General features: G+C 35.9%; 1 protein-coding gene across 1 annotated transcript in view; it reads right to left on the minus strand.

Moving 5' to 3' along the window:
• Positions 1–25,221, minus strand: part of LOC145683832 (hemolymph lipopolysaccharide-binding protein-like) — a 77,627-nt gene that overhangs the window by 39,823 nt on the left and 12,583 nt on the right. The window contains exon 2 of the mRNA XM_081755428.1: positions 12,890–13,172. Coding sequence (XP_081611554.1) covers positions 12,890–13,145 — 256 coding nt within the window. The 5' untranslated portion in view covers positions 13,146–13,172. The remainder of the gene's footprint in view (positions 1–12,889; positions 13,173–25,221) is intronic.

Genomic DNA, 25,221 nt, shown 5'->3' on the forward strand with positions numbered 1-25,221 from the left:
AGTCGGCGTGCTTGTACCTGCAAACAATGTTAACGCTGCCATCGGATAATCCAACAGTTCACGAAAGCTTTCAAAATGGGTTCGGAGTTATTAGAAGAGGCAACCGTTATTGGGCTGGGTTGTCCTCTGATTTAGTCATAGAGCAGGTTCTGATGAGATCGCTAAAATCCACTGGAGGTCTAACCCTTGGGAGTGGAATGTCGGAGATGCAACGATCTTTGTTGCTTGTTCTCAATGCCAGCATGCTCCGAGTATAATCTGGCGATGCAAACTCTTATTCACACAGCATATGTCACCAGCGAACAACATAAAAAAGCCGAAACGTCAAGAATGTTACGTGATATCAGTGACACACGTCGCATTCTTGCAGGACTGCAGCCCATTTCACAATTTGACGGAGAATTTGATTGAGAAACATTGGCACTAGCGTCACAGCAGATTCCTCGATCAACGTCCATAATTTATTTTCAGTTGGAGAAGAGCTTGCGAAGAAACTATCTGGCAAAGACCTGTTCACTCTGAAGTGGAAACGTGCAGATAAAGTCAAAACTCTAGCATCCCCGAGCTGTGTTAAAATCAGCAGCGGTATATCCGTCGATTCGAATCTTTTGTTTCAAAGACTGTTAGTTGTCGTTAATGCAGGCAGCACATCTTTAGAGGAGACCTTAGCGCATGAATTATGTGCCTACCCACCAGATTTATTTGAGTCACCCAGCATGATACGTAAGGCAGACACAGCCCCACTGGCCCATGCGATACTAGAGTTCAGCAAGCAGCAGACCGCACAGTTGAGTCTGCTGCTTGCACGTTTGAGGAAACGGAGTCAGAGAATATTCTGTATGTCTTAGACGGAGGATCTCTGTTACATAGACTACCATGGTGTAAAGGCAGTTCGTACGACAATATCGCTGTATCATTTGCTGAGTATACGGTTCGTAAATATGGCACATCAACCATCGTGTTTGATGGGTATGGAATTTGCTCACCATTGTTCATTGCAACTGTGCTACCGGGTGTGCAAGAACGTATTGTACTTGCAGAAAGCATGCCCTTCCATGTACTATTGCTAGTGGTGTGTGCAAAGAAACTGAATGTCTTAACTGTTTAAATGAATATGGTGAGGACAGTGTTAGCGTAGGCGATGACGATGACGATGTAGATGTGTAATTTGCCTCCCAAAGTATTTCGTCTTCCCATTCTTTTGACTTAGAATATTTTTGCTTTATATATAGGTGTTATGTTTCTATAAAACGAATTGTCTTCTACACTGTATTATGGTATGACCTTCTATTTGCTATTGCTTGCGGCGTATGCCAAGAAACTGAATGTTTCAATTGTTTAAATAAATCTGGTGAGGAGTGTTAGCGTAGGCAATGACGATGTAGATGTGTAATTTGCCTCCTAAAGACTTTCGTTATTCTCATTCTTTTGCTTAAGAATGTCTTTTGTTTTATGTATAGTACTTATATTAAAGCGACCTTTGATTTAAAGAAAGAAACAAGATTTTTTTTCGTGCGTAGAACGATTATCATTGTTGCCAGAGCCCAAGAAATGTAAAAGTGTAGATTTTCCCAATTTTTAATTCTACTTCTCCTTTTTCTACAGGTTGGACACAGAGGGCACAAACGATACGTCGTTGGCAAGGTGGTTTCATAAGCTTTCTAACGCGGTATGCTTCATGTCTCTGTGTCAATTAGAGAGGATGCTAGACCTACGAAATAGAAGTTATACCACAGTAAAAAAATATACAGTGACCCTCCTTGTTCAGCGGTTCCGAATTTTTATCTCCCTTACTGTTGAACCTACGTCCTTTATTTTTTTTATATTATTGTTACCAATGTCTGGTCTACGCGTAGGAATTTTTCTGCTGGCGTATGAGGAAGTACAGGGTTGCCAGGGTTCAAGAAATATCAATTAAAAAACAAAAATCGAATTTCTTCTTCTTTTTCTAAGGGTTGGGCATGATGGGTACAAAAGTCATTTAGTTGCAATTTATGGTCTGTGAGCGTTCCAGCGAGGTATGATTCATGTCTCTGTGTCAATTAAGAGGGCCACTAGAGCCGCCAACTTAAAGGTCTACGATTTTCCCAAAACTATGGTCCGCCATTTTGAAAACCGTTTTTAGGAGTGTTCCCGTGGTTCGATTTTGTCGGATATTGGATATTTTGATCAGGTGAGATACCTAAACAAAAAACAGGTGTAAAACTAAAGGTTGCAATTTTGCCCAGGTCAAACCGTATTTTGGCTCGACTATACTCTTTCCGAAAATTTTTATCCTAAGAGAGGAGTGGGGGATAGGTTCTACCCACTATTATTCCCACTATTTATGCAGGAAATGCCGAATGTAAGGATTTGATTGAGGTGTGAACTTTGGTACTTGATTTCTTAACTAAAAGTAATTGAACGTATGTTTCCGGAAACTCCGCTCTTAAAGTGGTAGAAAAGGGACGATTTCTATAGTATTAATTTTACCACTATTTATTGAGAAAATATCATGGCATATCAAATTCGCATAAATTTGAAATTCGAAATTCGGTATATAAACACTGAACTTAAAAGAATGGAATATGTATTTCAGAGTTTTTAAAATTCTCTTTTTAAACAGAAGAATGCGTATTTATTTACAATCAAAGCGACTTTGCCTGCCTTATCAACAAAGAATGTTTGAGGAGAATTACTGAACCTATTTAAAACTATTCTAGAGCAGTTTCATCATGTCACGTTCACTGAAATGCATATCCTAAGGGAGGGTTATCAAGGTCTAAAATACTTGCTAAAATAAAGACTGTTACAAGGATGGACGTACGCAGGGGTTGATCCAGGGGATTCGGACCCCCCTCCTGCAATTTCGACTTTTGTGTAAATTTAGCTTAATTTTAGGTGCCAGTTTAGGGCTTTTAATATAAAATACCCCATATTGAATTTGGACCGCCTATATAGTTTAATTCATCGAATGTTATTTAAAACATTTTAAATATTTAACTGAAACTTTTAAGAATTTTTCTTCTCAGCAAACTAACGAATATGGATATGTGTGTGTGTGTTGCGTCTGCGACGGAAGTCTTGATGGACCTACTTGATTCTCCAAATAAGGTGTTAAATCCAGCAAAGAAAGCAAACCTCGTCTCCAAACATTCCCTCCGATAGGTTGCCATATTTAGTTTTAGCTCGGACATCAACAGGTGGCATTGTGAGGCCCTCTGCTTGGTAGAAGCACGGCGAGATTAAAAAAGAGCCAGCCAGTCAGCTCTGGATGCACAGACGTACAACATTAAGCGAATTATTTCACCTACGTAATGCAGTAAATTACAGTATTTAGCGCATCAAAAGTTTGAATGGTGCAGATAATATGGAAAGTAAGGAATCTCATCCCTCCAGCTTTAAGTACATCCCCCTGGAAGCTCCAGAAATTATTTTTCTTCAGCATCAAAGTAGGTGGGAAGTGAAAGTGCTAAATAATAAAAACACGTACGATGTAGTGAAGTTCAACGGGTGGCTCGCGACTACCCCATCTTCCGCGAATGTAATAAGTATAGTCCGGATTTTTATGTAATATTATCCCCCTAAATATGAACATAAATATGTAACAAAAATCGCTTAAAATGTAAGAAGCATGTAAAGTATATAAGAATATGTAATATTAGATATGTTGCAAATTTATGAAAACGTAATATTAAGGGGCGTATGAGTATGCAGTATTTAACCGAATTATGAAAATAAGAAGGAAATTCTACTACTCTTCATCCTGCTTAATGCAAGTCTCCCAATGAAGTGAAATACTTGAACAGCTGAGACAGCCATACGTCACTGACGTGACTGATTGTAGGATAATAAAAATTATACGCGAATGAAGGAAAATGTGATCGGCTAGAGAGAAACAGAAAAGTCCCAAGAAAAGCTATGCATACGGCAGTTGTACGTCAGAAATCTCATGTGGTGTGGTGTGGTCCCGTTTCAAATCTAGAGACATTCACTAAATTCGTATCCGTCACCACGTCCCAATCTTGAAATGAATTATACGCAATATACACATTTAAATACTAAAAGCAACTTAGGACGAAATGTATTGTTTTATATATATTTATTTCACGCAGGGAAAAGCAGTACTATATATTTTAAACAAAACCAGCTTAACTAAGATTGAAGAATATTTCCACTAATGAACATTCTTCATTTGAAATAAAGGACTTACAAAAGATGTGCCTGCAGTTCAACTGTGTGTTGTTGCACAATGGGTTACAAGATACATTTCCAAATAATCAGAAGTAAATTTTGTCTGCGATCGGATAAAATACGATCTTGTATGCAGAGAACGATCTCTCCACATCACATGCGGTAACAGGTTCGTATTTCAACAGAGGGATGTAGTTAAGGGAAATATCTTCACGGAGGGTTCTTGTTGCACCACTGAGAATCTCACACACTGACAATAGGCTGTCGTAACCCGGGTTTCTTTCCAGCACTGCATTTAGTTTCATTCGAACCTTTTCCCCTACATCTCCACACACACCTTGCAGTAGCCTCTTTGCGTCCTCTATTATTTCCATGGATTCCGGAAGAGACCGCCAACAGTCTCTAGGTTTTAATGCTTGCCAACCAAATTTGCTGTCTATGTATGCAATTTCACACGCTACTTTTGAGTCATTATACAGTTTCTGAGCAGTGTCAACTGACACAGAAGACTCCGATTGAAATGAATGAACAACAGGCTTAATTTTTTGAAAATGTTCGCTGTAGAAATTTATTAAAGTGTCCCATCGGGTTAGCACAGCCTCCGAAGAAGTATTACGTCTGGCAGTTAATCTCTGTAAAGTTTAACACGTTGTGTCGCCTTAACAAGCATTTTTTTCGTGGAAGAAACTAGTTGATTTATTTCGCAAAATTTGTCTCTCAGTTCTTCCGCAACACGTTGAAGAGCATCGGCCATACAAGTGGAATGAATTAAGTGATTGTAAAAAAACTGTAAGTGCTCTAGCCTGCTTTTAACATGTACGCTGCACTGTCTGTACAGAGAACAAGGATTTTTTCCCTCCTGAACTCCTCCCGGCCACAACTCCTTAAGACCATCGTTTACAAAGCGAGCAATCGTGCAATGATTCGTGAGTTCCAGCAATTTCTCGCAATAAGGTAGGATTTAGATGGAGCACCTTCACTGAACTTTCCAATCACTAAATTTCTTACATAAAGTCTCAAAACGTCTATTGTTTCTTCCACAGAAATCCAAATATATTAACTACCTATTTCTGCCCTAATGGTATCTATAGCTTCCCTATAATGAACTTCGAAATAACACTTTCGAAGAGTGGATTCGTGAGGAATTAGACGCCTGCAGTACTTCTCCAGAAAAGCACGTTATTTTAGCACTTGAACTTTGTTTCCAGTAATGTTTGGTGCTATCATTGCTTGGCACAAGTATTTGAAAATCTCACTCACTGAAGTATCTTGATGGATTTGTGTCACCATTGCTTGGCACAAGTATTTGAAAAACTCACTCACTGAAGTATGTTAATGCATTTGTGTCAAGAATTTTTTTTTTTTTTTTTTTTTTTTTGCAGTTCGCAAATTTTTATTTCTTCCTGGAGTGAGCTTCGTACATGTTTTCCTAACTGAGATTTCATAGAACATCCATTTTTCATCACACACGTTGGACAACACCACTTTATCGTTCGTAGGAAACGCGTCATCGATAGTTACCCACGACTGCAATTTCGCGGATAAAGTTGAGGCAACCAGAACCATTTCTAACTTCGACGGTCAATACAGAACACGTGCGTTTTGCAAATCCAATACTAGAATACTGTTCTTCTGTTATTCAGTTGAACAAGCAAAGTTCTTTGAAAGCTTAGATTACCTGCTCTGATATTGATATTGTCGCCAGCTTCTTGGAGCGAACTCTTTCAGTAAATTCCTGGAAGCAGACTAGCATACAGTTTTAACTTGAATTGCAGGATTTGCTTTTGTCTTCTTTCCCGTCCGACCTCCGATAACAATCAAATTGACTTCATTTTAGGAATTTCCTGGTCAGTCGCCTGTCAGGCACGTGATCTTTTTTCCCAAGAGTTGAGAATAAAGGGCGCTGCTAATGGACCCGGAGGGAAGATTTCTACTTGTTTCTTCTAATATTTCTCTTGTTATTGGCGAAAAGTCTGCGAAAAAAAAATGTGTGGCAAATAAGAAAAAAAAAGAGAGAGAGATTTCTCTTTCGGGAAAGAAACGAAAGGTTAGACATCAAAAAGTTGAATCTAGATGCAAGCCTTGCATAGTTGGAAAGTTTATTTTTTATTTTAAATTAAAATTTCAGTAAACGCAAAATTTTAAGACAGTTTTATTTAAAAAATGTAGAAACAATAAAAATATGTAATATTGGTCAAAATATGTAAAAATCTGTAATATGATACTTGAGCTGAAGCAACCTACAGGTGTGAATCAAAAACATTTTAGGATTTGTCGAACCTACATATGAAGGAAAAATTTGTAATTAGTTACAAATCCAGACATTAGTAATAAGAATAATTGTGCAAAGTGTATAATTGCACTATCATTTTCCATTATTGAAATCGAAGAGCCAAAATGTAATTTAATATGTGTTTGTGTAATTTCAGTGTTGTCAATTAAAGTGAAAAATAAAATTTCTCATATCTTTTGTCAAAATAATCACAATGATCTAGGATTTATCTTGTATAGTTTAAGAGAATTTAATTTACCTCTTCTTTTGAGCATAAATAATTTATGTCTATCTAATGTAATAAGATTCGTATTATTAAATTGTATTGGCATGAGATATACAATTGGAATCACTCTTTACGTCAGTTTCGCAGAATGTTCTGACCCAAACTCTGAACCGTACTGTCCAGTGGCTATATGGTTGGCTTAAGTGAAATGTTCAAACATCTATTAATGCCTAAAGGAGACATTCAATACATAGAGGATTGAATCCCGGACCATTGTAAACCCCTAAGCCCTCATAGGGATTCACAGGACACGAACCACATACGCCCCGAAGTAAATTCCTGCGTACGCTACTGTTTACAACTCTCTCAAGTTATGAAGATGGAATTTTATATAAAACCAAGTAGACATGCAACCCAGCGTTTCCAGAAATACCATTCCTGTCCCATCATCATGGAAAATGACTGATTTATTGAAATGAATTTTCGAACATAGTTAGCACTAGCTTGCGCCGGGTTTCACCCATGTCAGTCGTAAAATTTTCATCCTAAGAGGGCGAGGGAGTTAATATATATGCCGAAAATAAAATGTTTTTCTAGTCAGGGAAATGAAAGTAGGTTTATAAACTTTTGCTTAATGAAGTCGCCTTGTGCATTTGCTACAGCGTTTTCGAGAATTCTGCTACTTAAAGGGATTACAGTGTCATTTTAAAAACTTGAAACATGTCATTTTATACTGTATTTAGAAATAACATAGGAAACCTTATTTAATCTTAGAGTTGTAGTTATGACTCATGGTCTAAAAGCTGTATTTTAACACATGATATACCTAATATGCTACAACACTTTGAAATGTAGTCCAATTCACTGTCTAAGCTGATATAATCTGATTTTCTAATCACTAGCACAGTTGTTGTTGATGAAAATTGATTGCTGATCACTAAAGCGCGGAATTAGTGGCGAAATAATAGATGGAATATGGCTGGCAAGATTGCAAAATGGACACTCAAAAATGGAAGGAAAAGGCAAAATAAAATAAACAAGCAATCACAAATTTGGGGAACTAAATAAATACAAAAATATATAAAAGCTAAAATAGGCTATAATTCGTTTACTAATCGAATATATTTTTTTTTATTTTGCACTTTCTATTTACCACTTGATATTCTGGAGACTTGCGCAATCCGTGAAGGGACGACATCTAACAATTCGTTCGCTATTTTTTAGTAGTAACGATAAAACAATAATTTATAAAACATTATCTCATTTTAGTCATACGCGGTTACATTAGCACAAACAGCCAAAGCACAAGAAATACTAAAGTGAAGTCATTTTACACTACACTAGCAGTTTATCTTCACTTACGAATTTTTATTCGTATTTTTGGTCTCTGAAATTATTAACATGTTTTTAAGATTTAAAGGAAAAGACGTTGAAAGACTCTTGCCAGAAAGAATTCGCTTTAGATGAGAAAATGATCTTTCCACACCTACAGATGTCATTGGAGCATACTTGAAACATGTAGTTTGGGAAGGATCCATGTTACTGTCAACAATTAAATCAGCATCACTTTCCATAACACTCTCTATGTCCTTCAATTTTCCCAAATCTGGATTAGCACTTACAACACGATCGCACTAAAGTCAAATGTACTCGCCCTTGTCACCAGGTACAATACTTAGATCGTTGACAGTAACATGGAAGGTTTCCAGAGACCTAGCGAGAGTGTGTTCTTTTTTTCTAAGATTGACATTAGCATCTGGTAACTATGCAAAATGTGTTGCAATAAAGATACGTTCCGTTTCAAGGAATTCTTCTTAAGCAAACTTTGAGCAACCTTAATTGAAGACGCATCTTCCTCATCCAAAATTTCAATGATCCTTTTGATGGATTCAATGTTGTTAGCATAATTAAGAACAACTGTAATCCATGTATCCCAACTCGCTAAGACAGGCTGTGGTGGAAGCAGAAGTTTAGGGACTAATTCGCGGAACGCACTTTTTCGCGACGGAGCTTTAAGAAATACCATTTTCACATTTGACACCAAAAGGTCAACTTCAGGAAAATGAGAACGAACTTCCTCTGATATTCTATGTAGTGTGTGTTTAAGACAGGTGATAATTGGAGGCAGCATAATTGGAATAAACGCTTAAAAGCTTTTGCTGCTCTTTTCATGTATGCAGCTCCGTCTGTGACAAAAAGTAGGAATTTATCGTATTTTACTCATTCTGGCCACAAAATATTCAGCGATTTTGTAAAAAAAAAAAAAAAATAAAAAAAAACTGTGCAACTCTCGAGCCATTTACTTTCTCCACAACTTCTGTTTAAGTCAAAAAAATATTTGTGATTATCCTTCCCCTCCCAAGGTTCCAATTACAACGTTTTCAATGGTACCTCCTTTAATATCGCATCTTTTACCAATTGAAATCCATATATTTTTGTCGCGGTATAAGAGGAAGTCATTCTCAAAGATGATTCACTTGCAACTTTTTGCTTTGTGTATTTCTCGATAAAGTGTCTAAAGACAACATTTTCTAACTTAAACATAAGGAATGTCCACTTTAATTAAAGCTTCACACTGATCATCTTCAAAACTGGGATTCATGATTCTTGCAGGAAGATTTTTAACATTCTCACCAGCTTGTTTGATTGTCCTTGCAGAATTGTGTTTTGCAGTGCTTATATAGTGTTTTACCAAAAACTCTTTTCAGCGGAAACCACAATTTCGCATAACTTACAAAACAGTACTGAACTGTCTGTTGAATACACAGTACGCCCGAACTCACTCACAAAATTTTCCAACTTCTGTCGCCTACAAAGACCAACTTTAGGCATCTTGAAATACTGAAACGCACATAAGTACCAGTTCTGTATCACACACGCATAAGATTCACAATAACTGCCCACCTGGCTACTACTTCTAGAAAGTGAACCAAACACTACTTCAAAATTCCAAGAATTGAATACCCACTATATTCCCCGCCCCCCACTTGTCACATTCCAAATGAAATATACCACTTATTATCAGACACCGAGATCGCTTGGCCAAATAAGAGCGACTCACGTCTGTGGTATACTGTCATCCATGAGTAAATAAACAATACTGGAAGAGAAATCCTGTGACAATTGCAACATATCGCAAAATGGCGTTTCTCCTGAAAATATCATGAAAACTGCAAAAATGGCACTTATGGCATTTTGCCATTAATTCCGTTCTTTACTGATCACTATCTTCCATGCAATTGAGTGGTTGACGAGTTTCATATCTTTATGATTCGCTGATCTCTATCTTTTATGCAATTTGATTGGCTGATCACTATCTTTCATGCAATTCGATTACCTGTTGATTTTCAAATATTTCCTGCATTGAGTTTTAAGTTTCGTTTAACATTTATGCGTTACTGTTTTAAAATCTTGGGTGAAAAGTTTTAGTTCGAAAATTTTACTTTGAACATTTCCGTTGGCTTTGAACTCAGTGATAAATATAACCAAAACTGTTTATTTTATTTGTTTGTTTGTTAATCCTATTATTAAATACCGCCTTACTTGGAAATTTTGCTTTGAAAAATTGATTCAAAATTTTTGCTTGAAAATGAAGTTTCAAAATTTTTATTTGTAATTTTTATGTTCGGAAATTTTGTGTCAAAATTTTTAGTTTGAAAAATTAGTTCTAAAAATTATTATATTCAAAATTTTGTTTGGATTTTTTGGTAGAAGCATTTAGTTTGAACATTTTGTTTGAAAAGTTTTCGTTTAGACATTTTGAATGAAATTGTTTATTTAAAATTTTGGTTTGAATATTTTTCTAGTTCGAAAATTCTTGCACTCAATGGTAAAGAACGCTTTCGGAAAGATTCAGAACTGTTTAGAACAAAACTATCTGGTAACCCTGTTCCATCATGATGCAATGGAACAAGTCATTCATTTCTATTATTAGCGTTAGGTTTTGTTAAGTCATCAGAATGTTTGACATTCATATCATACATCTTCTCCCCTTTTCTTCTTTTAGAAGCTAATCCTTTTAAAGTATATCTTAATAAATCAAGTCTTCTTAGACATTGTACTAACCAATTTGTTTTCCTTTTCTTGTATTAATATGATATACGAATCTGATATTAATATGATTTTAGCAGTCTTCCTTTCTATTTCACTCTTCTTAAAACTTCCTTATTTCTTACTTTCTCTTTCCAGCAGATTTTTCCAACCTTCTTCATATCTAAATCTCGAAACTTAGTATAGGGCAGTTAACTACATTGTAGTAAAACATGTATGAAAATACAGTTATGTTTTGTAGCTGTCCAGCTATACATTTAAACTAGATGGAATGGTCAGAGCTATTTCTTATAGGCACATTTTTCTGAGTTGTTATTTGTTAAATATGTCGCGATAACTGTGTGAATACTTATCTTTTATTTCATTAATTATGGTATTGCATTTATATTAGCAAAAATGTTTGTTGAGGACCATTGTTCCCCTATTAGTTTTTCACGCTGCTGCAAAGGAAGCTATTTTAAGCAAGGACTGTCTGGCTCGTATATCATAAAACGTATACGACTTACGAGAAAATGAAATTTCTTGTTCCGTTTGTTAACACATAAGCACCGCAGACAAGTAACTCTTTGATTCTATAAGGTTGCTTACCAGAATGATTTAATAATGTATATGCATCACTTAATTTTCTTAAGTTCATTTATTTCCATTATCTTTCTTCAAGAGAGAGTGATTGAGTCTCCATAATTTCAAAGTAAAAGTTATGGTATTCTCTTTTACGGTAACGTTCTTTTCGAAAAGATAGCAGCTGGGAATTCACGTCAGCATGTCGGATGAACGTTTATATTCCTAACAATTGTCTTTGCTGAAACTTTTCATTCACACGTCACGCCACTACGGAAAGTTATTGTTTCCTATTTTTCTCTATTTCGTACTCTTTTCACTAGAAAAATACCAAATATTTTTAAAATTCACAACTAACAAATTACGAAAAGGCGAAAATGATATGAAATTTCTTTATATAGTTTTGAGCGGAACTCTTCGTTTTACAGAAATTAATCTAGATTCGTGATAGCAAGGAAACAACGTTATATTTATTTTAGTGATATACGTAATCTAGAATATGATAATTTGTAAGTATTGGACGGTTTACGAAAAATATAAATATATTTTATGATATATATATATATATATATATATATATATATATATATATATATATATATATATATATATATATATATAGTTTGCTAATATATTTCGAATTAAATACTTATTTGTATTTATTTTAGTCTAGATTCATACCCATCCAAATATCATTAATTATTCTGAAGATTTTAAAGAGAGAAGTCATAACAATTTCGGCAAAGTAATTGAGTTGCTCCACCGAGAGCACTACTACTAGATCAAAATGAACATATGAACTAAGCAACTTATTTCACACCCTTATCTTTAATTTCCTTCTCTTTTTTAATCTTTCAACACCTACGTATTTCCTCAGCAGTGTGTCAGGGTTGCCAGGACAAAGGAATATATAGAGAAAATCAAGTCAAAGTTTTCAGTTTAACGTCTTACGTTATGCTCTCTAGGTTAACGGAGACTATAATTAAGGCAAATGAAATATAATGAAAGAATTGTTGGGATGAGAAAGCGGAACGAATTGGGAGTACAATAAGAACACCAATAGAGACGATATTATCCATCCAAATGTACTTGGTGGCAACTTAGTTCTAGTAACGCACCGATGGACAAACTTTCAACGAGACACACGGTGATTCCTATATCATCCAGGTACAAACTCATTTCTATACTACCACAGAGAACTGTTAAGAACTTAATCGACTCTTTCCATATTGATTTAATTAAACAACTGTAAATGAATTTATGAGAATAGTAGATTGTTTTAAAACTATTTTAAGAAGAGGCAAGTAACCATAATACATTAGAAAAAATATTTCAAATATTTAAATGATCCAAGTAATCCTCTGTTTATAAGTACTGTTTGGTAAATATACTTCCTGATCATTATTGCAAGCTGTTGCATAATAGAAAAATATTTCAAATATCCTACAATATAATACAAGAATTAAAAATATTTTTCTTAAGTCGATATAATTTTCGAACATCGGAGTAATAGACACAATATAATTTTGAGGTACCTCACCAAATCTGCATATACCTTACTGGATTTCCTTAAGCTATATATTCAGTCATGTAAAAGCATTTCTTACCAATTAGTACAGCTGAAAGTACTATGTGCCTATTGCCACTATATTCCTCGGTCACCCTTTGGACATCCACATTCCAAGTATGTGGTGTTTCTCCCAAAAAGTTGGCTTTCATTTCATAGATCCAATGTCCAGATTCATTCTTAATGCTTCCGGTGTCAATATTTAAAGTATTGCAATAAGTAGAGGAGACATATCCCATTTCAAAACATAAAAGAATAATAGCTGAATTTACTAAATGCTGTCTCAAAAGCATCATGATTTTAATTTTGTAGTAAAATAGTTCCTGCAATTGAGAAGAAAATTCTGTAGTTACACAATATATTAACACTAATACATTTGTAATATTCACATTAAAGACACTAGTTCAAGTTCTATCTTTGGTAACGCCTTAGCGTACTTGGTTTTGGCGTTTTCCGGAAGAGCTCATGTGGTTGAAGAAGCAAGTTACGTTATAAGTTCAAGTCTCATATAGTTTAGCTGCTGAAAGAGACGATAATGTCTTTATGAAATCAAATAAACTTAGACTTTAGTAATTAATGGAATTGAAGCTCCTAAATAAGTTCGTCAGACACCAACATCAAATTAAAAGTGTCTATGAACTTATATTGTGCTGTACACTAATGACTCTAGATCTTTAGAATATAACATAATGCATGGATAAATGAATGCCCCATAGTAAATATTATGCATGTATAGAAGGAGTGTGTGAATTGTGTTATTTATGTTCCCGGATACAATAAATTCAAAATGACGCGTGACAGAAGGTGCAATAATTATCAATGTGGAATTTACACCCTCTCCCTAGTAAGCATAATTTGAAGAGGGTGAGAGATGGGGCGGTTCCTTCTTGAACACTTTGCTCCTCAAGAATGGAGTACAATATGAAACTGTGTATTTAAAATTCTGTTTCAATTCTCAGGTAACACTGGTAAAACCCCTTCGGAAAATATATTAGTTACACTAATACGTCTTCTCACACTCAGACATATTATTTTGTGAAGTTAGTGATAAAAGTACACTTATTAAAGCATTTGCTACAAAAACAGTAACTATAGTAACCATATTTTTCTATAGATAGTTTTTCAGAGAGTAATGCTAAAATATCGTCGTCTATGTATATATATTTCAAATAAAACTTTAAGTAAATCTCCACCAAATTATATATCCGAATACAAGATTTCCAATGTACAAGAATATTTATGAACATAATAATATATTTATTATTTCTCTACTTAGCCTTTAACTCCAATGACACTTTTATTAACTGATAGATACATTTATCTTCCCGATCAACCCTTTAGAAATGAATTGATTTCGAATACGATGTACTCGCAATTAAACGCATTTAGGACAGAGAACTCACGGGTTTTTGAAATAAATCTAGGTGCAATACAGAACACTAAAAACATATTTCAAAAACTTGAACCGTCTACTTATCATATTTAGGTAAATAATATAAATTTGGATTTGGAGAGGAAAATTGTAGAAAATTATAATTTCTTTCCTTAAAGTCAGAGATTCCTAAAACGCTTAAGTACCTGATGGTTGACTTTTACTGGTAATTTTACATTCAGTTTTACTTTTCTAAATTGAGCAGATCATTAGATCCTATATTTTTGGCAAGTATTTTAAACTCCCTCTCCAGGTTTAGGATAAACATGTAGTAGAAGTAACATGATTATATCCCAACTTGATGTACGTATTAAGTAATATTGTGTTACAAGAAATCACTTTCTCTTCGAAATATCATCAGTAACAATGCTATTTTAATTTTTTGGAAATAATGGAATATATCAATAGAAATTCATACCGATCCTCCTTGAAAGTTTCCACTCATTTTTAGACTACCAAACTATGGCATGTATAAGCTTCAGAAGTCTTATAGAAGAGCTCTGTTCCTACCAGAACCAAAAATTTTGTGAGGGATGTCGAGATGTGATTTGTTGCTTTAAATTAACTGTCCAAGAATAGATTGCATTTTCTCTATTATGTGACTATTCAAACTATAAACTGTCTAAATTAGTCATTTCGGGTTGAACTTTATCGCTATAGAATGAAATGATAACGTATAGCGAGAATCGGTTTAAAAAACAGCGCCTGAACGCAAGATATCACTATCCCGAAATGTACCAAAATGAGAAACGGTGTCAATACAGATTTCCATAGAGTGAAAAAGATAAGAGATATGGAGATGGGATTTCCTGCAATCGATGTATTGCCTCAAGAGTACCTTCCTTCTTCATTAACCATCTTATCAAATCGGAAGTGCTTCAAATCAACTATTTTTGGTTTCAACACTTATCGTCGTGAAGAAAAATAATAATATGTGGCGGCGAGTGTTTTTTGCAATCTATTCTGGGGACGAAGAGAGCGTAGTTACAAAGCACAACAATCTATCGAAATTAGAAGTAGTACAAATTAAATACTACTTTAGGTTTCAATTCTCATTTTTAGGGAATGAACGTGAAGCGATCTAGCAATGATCTCCTTTGCCATTGACTCAGCCCCCAATAGTAGGTTGTATCTTATCCATTAATCCTCTATTCAAACCGGGAGAGGTTATATTGAATGATTCCCGGTTTAATCATTATTTTCCGCAACTCTCCATTAAATGTTTGAAATTTCAAATACTACTTCCGGCTTCAAATGGATTAAGTAAATTCGGAAAATTATATTGAAAGGTGTTTCTTGCAATTGATTGAATTTTCCAAGAAAAATATCATTTTCTCAGTTCATACTAGATTGAAATCGGAACTTACTCTAATTCAGAACTTTCGTTTCAACTTCTGTCGTCAAAGAAAAAATACGGTAATGCATACCAACGAGAGATTTACTGTAATCGATCCAGGTTCCTAAGAGAACACACCATCCCAATCCCCAGTACGAAGCTAAAAAAACACCTAATCCCCTGCACAATACTTCTTCCGCTGTGAACATTGATTTCCGTAGAACAAAAACGGTAAATGTTGTTAAGAGGCAGAAATTCGGCAACCGATTCAGCTTCCTAAGAGTTTCTTCTGTCTCTTCCCGTGACCAATTGTTTAATCCAGAACTAGTTAAATTTAACGATTTCCGTCTTCAAACTTTCTCGCCATAGAGAAGAAACTTGAAGTAAAAGCGAGTAATGGTGTATTGCTTAAGGAGTCAGCGTCCGAAGAGCAGTCAACCTTATCAATCTCATATATACATGGATTAAACGATTAAATTTTTGATTCCATTTGCAAGTGCATTACACATAAAATATAAATATTGCTTGTCTGTGTTGAACTCTACAACGTTGATACATTTTGGAAGATGTGAGCTCTGGAGACGAGTGAAGCCAATTACCGGTCTCTCCACACAAATCTGAATGACTTTACCCAGAGGACCTGTGACTGACATCAGTCTGGAGATATCTCTATGTAGGTGACTAAGTCCTTTATACGATTTACCCAACATTGTTAGGGTCTTCAAGTCTTGGAGGCTTAGGTGGGCGGGTCATGTAGCTAGAATAGAAGAAAGTAGAAACGCTTTCAAAGTCTTGATTGGAAGACCAATCGGAAAACGACCATTAGGAAGACGTAGGCGCAGATGGGAGGACAATATTAAGATGGATCTTGCAGAGATTGGAATACAAAATAGAAACCGGATGCAGTGAGCTAAGGATAGAAGTCAGTGGAGAGCTTTTGTGAACGCGGCATTGAACCTCCGGGTTCCATAGGTTATAGAGTTAGTTAGTTAGTTAGTTATTTAGGTTACTAAGTCAATCTTGGAGTGGTAATTTATTTAGATGAAGCATACAAATTAGCCATTGCACCAGATATTCCAGTTTCATTTCAGTTCTAGTGTTAACTCCATTCTACACTCCGGTGTTTACCTTCTGCTCCATCATAATTAATGGCATTAAGCATACATATTCAGTTCAAATCCTGATAATTGAATATATTCGAAAAGTGCATGCTTGTGCTTGCTTCATCTCTTGATTCAGGGTAAACGTGATCAAGGTGTGATGATCTCCGTCCGTTAACCAACTTTTGTGCTCTCCTCTTACAGTTCGTCTATAGAACTTCGTGCCTTTCTTCTCTTCAGTAATTTTTATTCTTTCCGGCTGTCAAAATAGAGAGCTGTCTACAACATTCCTCGCTCAGCCTTCACAATCCCCATTCTCTCTCTTTGCCTACTGATCATGTTTAGATAGCTCACCCTGGATGTATCATCTTTCGTCAGGCCGCAATCATCTTTAGGGACTGAACTCTCAGCAACAGCAGCTGCTGTGTCTGATACTCCACGTCGGTCAAATTCAAGAACTAGACTTGGGAAAGCGTATTTATTGTTAAGTGAGAGATTTATGTGCCATGAAATTCTTTGGCAGTGAAATGAATTCATATTCGGACTCGAAGGAAGTAATAGATATCACGTCACTGTCATCAGCAGGAGTTTTTGACTTTTCTTTGATCTGCGTTGTTACCTTCATATTTCGCCATTCTTCACTTTTTACGCATTGTTTTTCTCCTTCTCAGTGTTGTTGGAGAGATCTCATTAGTTCCGATCATCATCTTCTTTTCAGTCCTGTGATCTCTGAGGAATTCTTTGTCTCTTCAACTGATACCTTCTTCTCCTTGACATTCATTTCTACCTACTGACATTCATTCCAATCTTGACATTTTCGCGAACAGATATAAAACAATATGTATTTTGTTACAAATAAAAAAGTCTTTAACTTGACTATCCACTTTTCGTGAGTCCTCAAAATTGTTTTAAACTTATTGCGATAATCTCTTACTTTTCCAAATATCGTCTTCTCTATACTGTAGGGGACACAAGCTTTATACCATACTAGTCGGATTTCGCAAGCAACCCGCTGTGATATCTTTTTCACCGTCGGTTCTTTTATCGTGTTTCAGTTACCTCTTACGAAGACATAAAACTTCATTACTTCCGTATAAATTGGAAGCATCGCCTTATTGATTTCAGCCTGTAATACCAAAGTGTGTACTCAATTTTCCTCCTTGTGTTTCGTTCTGATTCTATAACAACAAATTACATCAAACCTCCACACAGATCGTATAATCCAAATATTGGTACTATATAAAAAGGATTATACATTATATTAAATTGCATAAAACTTACTTAGTTTAATTTATGTAAAGTAGAGCGTCGATTATCCGAAGTAATTGGAGGATATGGGTGTTCGGAAAACTGGTTTGTTCGGATAATCGAACTGTGCATGTTTATTAGTCAAAACGAAGTACTGTACAGTAAATTTAATCATAAAAAGAAGTGTGCTGATTGTTGAAATACAGCGACTGGCGGCTTGGCCTGTCAGCAGCGCCTTATGAAGGCCCCATTAGAAGCAATGTTCCGCCAGCGGTGGCTCAGTGCGGCGACTACAGTGGGAAACTTGGTTTGGGAGTGAGGGGGATGATGGACGGTAGGGTGGGAGAGTAACAGGTGCGAGCGACTACACAGTTCGGTTAAGCGGTCGTTCGGTTGACCGACGATCGGATAATCGACGCTCTACTGTAATTGCAAATGTTACTGCCTAGAGGCAAACTCATTGCTTTTGTAACTTGTGAAACACGTGCACCGTCACCACTCATCCACGCTTCGCGGGAAAGTGATGTGTTCATGTGCTGTGATATATACGGACAGTGTTCTAAGTAGGAGTTAAGATTGATAAGACTATGTTTCGCTGTGGAAGGTCTTTAAATGACATATTTGTTATACACTTGTGGACTCTATACTCCCAAGAAACAAAGTAGAACATTATTGCACAGTAGAAACAATGTTATTCTGCATATTTTGATGTTCATGTAAAATATCAAAATAAATCGTGACACTTAAAATAGTGTGTCCCACGTTACTTGTTAATATTAATCAGTGGCTACATGATAAAAGAAAATGATTGTCGTATGGAATTCCAATGTATTGGATCAGGGCCGTCCCGTCGGTTGTAAGCGCCCGGGGCAAGAATTTCAATGCGCCTTCTCAGTGTGCTATGAAAACGACCAGTTTATTCTGCACTAATAGATTTAAATATAGAATGTAACGTCATAATGTAAGATAAAACAAGTTTGTTTTATGCCATTTTCTTCAAATTGAAGGGCTTTTGTAGTTAAAACCTAAAAGTTAATGAAAACATGGTTTTGATTTAATGAAATCGAGTGATATTCTTGTTAATTTTGAAATTCCTACAGATCAACACAGTAATAGCATAGAATATGCAAACAACGATACAAATATTAAAACCCAATGTGTGATAACAAAACTGTAATTTTCTGACTTTTGGTATTATTATTATTATTATTATTATTATTATTATTATTATTATTATTATTATTATTATTATTATTATTATTATTATTATTATTATTATTATATTAATTATCATAAACTTTTCTTTCCTTGCGATTAACACAGAGATTTTTCAGGAAATTTATCATAGCGTTGGAACAATAAAGTAACTTTTTCAGGTGACGTTTGTAATTATTTGCATTTGCTTCAATTCAATCCTACAACTATAATTTATGTACAAAACCAAAATATATGGTTAGTTAAAGTGTATTCTGCCAGACAATGTTAACGATGCGTTGTTCCAAAACATGTAATGTAATGATCATATGATAACATTGAAATACTAATAAATTACAATAGAAATGAGCAAAATTAACTGCATAATGACTAGAGTCCGGATTTATATGCAAAATGCACGTTTGTATAAACATAACGTAACGTATAGAAAGTATTTTCTTTTTTCGACGTTCTTGTAAGAATTGGTTTGAGACGCAAATACTAGGGCATATAAGTGCACATTTTGAGTGAATTTCGATGTGCGTGCGTATTTCGTAAACTTTTCAAGATACTGTATATTTCCTAATTTTTTTGCTGCATGCTAGCATACTTCACAAGAACATAGGCTATATGAAAATGAGCTGAATCACTTTGAAAACACAGACGAAGATATTCTTTTTAAAATGGCATTGAGTTTGTTGCTCACATTCCTAGGTAAATTCACTTTCGATTGTTTTCAAATTCGCTGTTTTTCTCATGCACGAGTAGCTTCTGCTGATGTAGGAGGAACTTTTCAATCTACAAAACATTTCTCAGTCATAAACGCAAAAGGTATAGAGAAGAAAATTAAGGAGGACTTTCATAGTTTATAACAACAGAAGTAATTAAGATAATTTTACTTTCTTAGAATATATTGCAGTGTATATGTTAAATTTTAGTGCAAATTTTAGTACATATTCTAAATATTTTTCGTGCATATTTTCATGCATATCTCGAGTTTTGTTTGTGCATGGAAATCCGGGCTCCAATGATGACATTTACATACGTTATTCAAACCTAAATGGAATTCCTCTCACTTCTTTGTGGGCAATTTTGAACTATATCTCTTTGAAATTTCACTTTCTGGCTTCATAATTTTCAATGGCTGCTATGGCCAATGAATTAAGCCTTTCCTGGGCCATTATTGAGCGTAAATACGTCTTTATCACCTTTTACTTACCAAAATGTCAATGGGCGAGAATTTTTATTTAAATATAAAAAATAGAAAATTATTTTTTAAAAATATAAAATTATTTTTTAAAAATAGAAAAATATTTAAAAAATAGAGAATTACTATTTTTTGGACACGACAACGGTTTGTATTGTTGACATTGTAATACTTTACAGGGACCCAGCCAGCCATCCTCCTCCTCCCCTCTGAGTACACAAGGTCCTGCAGTACCATTTGAAACGTTTTGGAAAACGTAAGCCTTAACATTGCATTGTAATGCCTTTTTAAAAACTGTTTTCAGTCTAAACCGATAAACGATAGCCTAGATTTCAATTTTATTAAGATTTCTTTTGCCATTGTGTGGAGGGGGGACCCTTGAGCTCCCTTCATGGCTACGTCCCTGACAGTTAACTAACACAGTTGTTGTATAAGGTTAACACAGAATGAACGACGGAAAATATATTTATCCTGTTATTGATTGGAAAGTAAGTGTAAAGTTTTATTCGTGATGCTAACCGGTTATTATTAAGTGGCATGAAAATAACCAGATAATTTTAGTATTGCAGTTATTGTGGTATTACTTGATCATTTCTTGGACGGAATAGGAATATAGAAATGTTATTGAATTGTACTGATGTTTCTTTAGTTTGTACCAAACTATTATACGGATAACAAGTAAGTAGTAGCAGAACTCGTAAGTTTTCCACGATAAAAGCTTCTGTCACAGAGGGCTGGAGAGAGTTCCAATTCAATAATCCTAGAAAATATTTTACATTACTGATAATTTTACTTAGCCGTAGCCTGATCATTATTTAAATATCTGAGTTAACATTATTTTTTTAAAAAATAATATTTACCAAAATAATCCGAATTCCTTGAATATTGTTGATTTGTCGTACCAGTGACCCTTTGCTGACCGCACTCGAGTCAATCTCCACTGTCGCCCCACCTAGGCGATAAAACCCTATGATCACTAAACAGACTGTTATTCTTCTTTGAGTGATATTATTAGCAGAGACACGAAGAACAAAGTGTCATTGAAACATGCAAACTTACGTTCAGCTATCCGCCCTAAGCCTTACAGTGGCGATGTGCCCATACGAAGATCTCCTGTAAACATGGAATCTAAGGACTCTGTTCACCAGTGCGCAGAGAGTCATGACAATTACACGAACACAAAAGTATTAGATCAACAAGAGCAGTTTAGCGAAAGGAAGTTAAATGAAGTGGTGCGGGAGCTAGATTTATCGAAACGTAGGTCAGAGCTGCTTGGTTTACGAGTTAAAAGAAAATAACCTTCTCTCCCCAGCACGAGTTTCTCGTGGTACAGGAACAGTGAGAAAGATATTCTTCCATATTTTTTACAGATTAACAGTGACCTCGTCACGTCCTCATCCAGGTAGGTAGTCTTTGAATGCCGCCTTTGCCAGTGGGGGTGAGCCCTCGGGTATTCCGTGAAATGGGCAACTAGGCCGTGAACTTGGGTCCGGGAGATAAGGCTGCAAAGTTCTCCCAACACGCTAAAAATATTGGGTAGCTGGTGTGTCCAAGAGTGTGGGCGGATCCAGCGCTTTACCGGGACGATGATGTAGGTACTGCCCTCAAAGAGAGTGTAATGCGCTTCCTTTGATCCGGGATGGTATACTTAGTATCAGAATGCGTACTCGTACCTCAGGAGCGCTGACGAAGTTGGTTGCCTTCATCCGGGACATTCAAGAGTGAAGGGGCCACAACCCTACCAGGAAGCGGCGGCTCCCAAATGGCCATTGTCTTTAAAGGTAGACAGTATATATCAGCCACTGGGTCTGGTAATGTACGGTTGACCTCTCACGTAAGAAGGGGTAGTTCGGTATTGTTTGAAAGACCCTACTGAATGAAAGGTGAGGGTGTAACTTCTAATGGTGCTTCACACATACCATTGGGATTCGGATTGTAGCTTAGCTCCAACATGTACGTTGTCTCTGAGCTCTTTAAAAATAGGCAACCCCGTATTGTTTGGGCGGGCCTACCAGGGGAGACACGATTCCCAAATGACAATGTCTGCGTTGAGTATGCGGCCTACATAAGTCATTGGCTCTGGTAATGTATGGTGTACCTCTGCCGTTATTAGAGGAAGTCCCTTATGGTTGGACGACCCTACCCGGGGGAAATCGGATTCCTGCCTGCCGGAGGGGTGGGAGGGGCCAATCCCAGCAATCTGAGTAACGGTTGTGATCCCGCTAAAGGGAGGAAACTCTGTAGGATATTGGCCGGCACAAAACTGAAATGGCGACTTTACACGTACCATTGGGTCCGGGATGAAATACGGGAGTATCTCTGCGTGTTCGTGGTACCTCTACACGACAAGGCGGTTGCCAGTTGAACAATAGAAATAGGCAGGGCGAGATTCAACTAGCCCCCTTGGGCATTGCCTGGGGCTCCGGATTTAGGTTGGAATTTCACAGGCTATGGTCATACCGTGAAATTCGGTTGCATGTGGGAGCTCAACCGAGGAATCTTGGTAACTGTGAACACGGGCGGGAGGTGAGCTTGTCTTATAACGTCCTTGCGTTATGCCTGCAGAACATGGTATGACGAGCTCTCTAACAGTCTACCTCAACCAGTGGGTTAACTGGTAGACACTAAGGACTTCCGTCTGGCAGCGCAGTGGGTGTATCACACTCCCTCAGAGAATGGGGGTTACATCACTTATGCGAGTCAATGTTAGGGGACAAATTCTGACGGCACACCACGTGCACGAAGATACAATTCCAGTATCGAGGAACTACAGGCAGGGTGCATAGTTACCCGTCCATTAAATAGACAAAACGCTCTTGGGCGTGCTCCCCATGCATGTAATTAAGCGTGGCAATAGTAGACCACTAGGAACAACTATGTTATTTTCATGTATCACACATGAAGTAAGAATGCTATCAAATTGTATTTTTTTTTGCGTATTTTGCAATATTCAAGTATTATTTTGTTTTATAGCATTTGGAGGATCTATATTTTGTTTTATTCAGAGCATATTACATTATGTTTGATATGTACACTCATGTCGAAAATTATTGTCGCATGTCTATAAATATGTTGTTGTAGGAATATGATTTAATAAAGAATTCGCCCGATATTTCTTATAATATTAGCATGTGTGTAGTCGACAAAGACATATATGTGGCAAATTTTGTATCAAAAGAACAGTAACTAAGAGTAATAAAACGAAAATAAAACGTTCTTGTCCATCTAGCAACACTTTGTTTTACTCATTGTAATTTTCATATTTATAATTCTTTTCCTATTAAATTTACCACACATATAAATTTCCCGATTATACACATATTGTCAGTATTAAAAGTACCCTGCAAAATCGTTAACAAATTATATTCATACAAGAAGACAGTTGTAGAGGTGCGACAATCATTTTGGACATGAGTGTACATAGTAACATTTCCACACTTTGCGTAAAGTTTTGTATTACATTTTTCATAAGAAACTGACATGATGCGAAACACGCTTTTCACATCTGTGAACAGCATGGCGATTGAACAAAAACCAGGTGGTCTGGTATCCGAGATAGAGAAAGTCTAGAAACGCACATCAATGCCATACTTCATATTATTTATAACATTTCCCCTTCTATAATGTTGCTAGTGCGAGGGAAAATAGCACGTTCTCTTTAAATACTAAATAAGATAAAGGAAGTTAATATGTAAGTTACCGTTGTATGTGGGTCCCGAACTATGAGACTTTTTTAATTGTTTACAATTTGGAAAAGAGTCCTGAGGACTTGATACAATTTAGATAACATATAAATCGTCACCTTATATTTTAAATTTCCCTCATACATGATATAAGTACTACTCATTAATAAAATACGATATATTTTTAATTCGTATTTTTATGCTTCATTTAATAATTATTATTAACTAGCTCAATATACTCATTCTTCGCATAGGAGCTGCATTTGGAAGTGAAATCCCTTGGGAGTATCACCATTCATTTGAATGACCGCTAAAACTATGTATTTGACACTACTATCGGTCATTATATGCTATTTTAAATATCTTTGTATCCCTGTCTGGTGACCCTTGGCCCGCAACCGGATTGGGTGAATTTGGAAGTTAATCCGACTGGAGTTTCACCATTGATCTCAGTGACCACGAAAACTATGAATTCGACACTAATATAGGTCATTTTATATTACCTTTATTGTCCCGGTAAACGCCACTGAGACCCTCCCTGGTTTGAATTTTGACAAAACGCTTAGCCTTGGTGTGAAGAATGGACCAAGGTATCCGTGACCAAAATTTAGTAACTCTCGGTCAACTTATCTGGTCCCCAGAAAGGTCAAGGTAAACGCCACCGCTGAGACGCCCCTGGTTCGCATTTTAAAAAAAAAGTTTCGTTGTGATCTAATGGCTGGACCAAGGGACCCCAAATCAAAATTTCTTAACTCTCGCTCTACTGTCTGCTGCCCAGGCCGTACACAGGCAGATAGACAAACAAAGACACAAACAAACTCTTTATTTTATTTATATTAGAATATTATATTTTAACCAATGGGTGAAAGGGAGGAAAATTCAAAATTTGACAATTTAATTATTTAATTAGGTCCATAATAGAACTCTTTTCTTAAAGATGAATTACAGTTATTATTGTTAGGAGCATACAAGTTAGAATGCAACATAACCGTGTCCTTCCGTTCGTATGCAGCTATCATATAATTGAGGAACATAATTCGTGTGTCATGAAATAAAATATGAATCATAAAAAATCATAACACTAATTTTAAGAAATCGAAAGAAACAATAAATGATAACAAATTAAAATCATATAACGAGAAAATTATTCTACTAGACTCAGGCCTGCAATC

Source organism: Thermobia domestica, chromosome 4, assembly GCF_964235325.1.
Source record: "Thermobia domestica chromosome 4, izTheDome1.hap1.1, whole genome shotgun sequence".
Taxonomy (NCBI): domain Eukaryota; kingdom Metazoa; phylum Arthropoda; class Insecta; order Zygentoma; family Lepismatidae; genus Thermobia; species Thermobia domestica.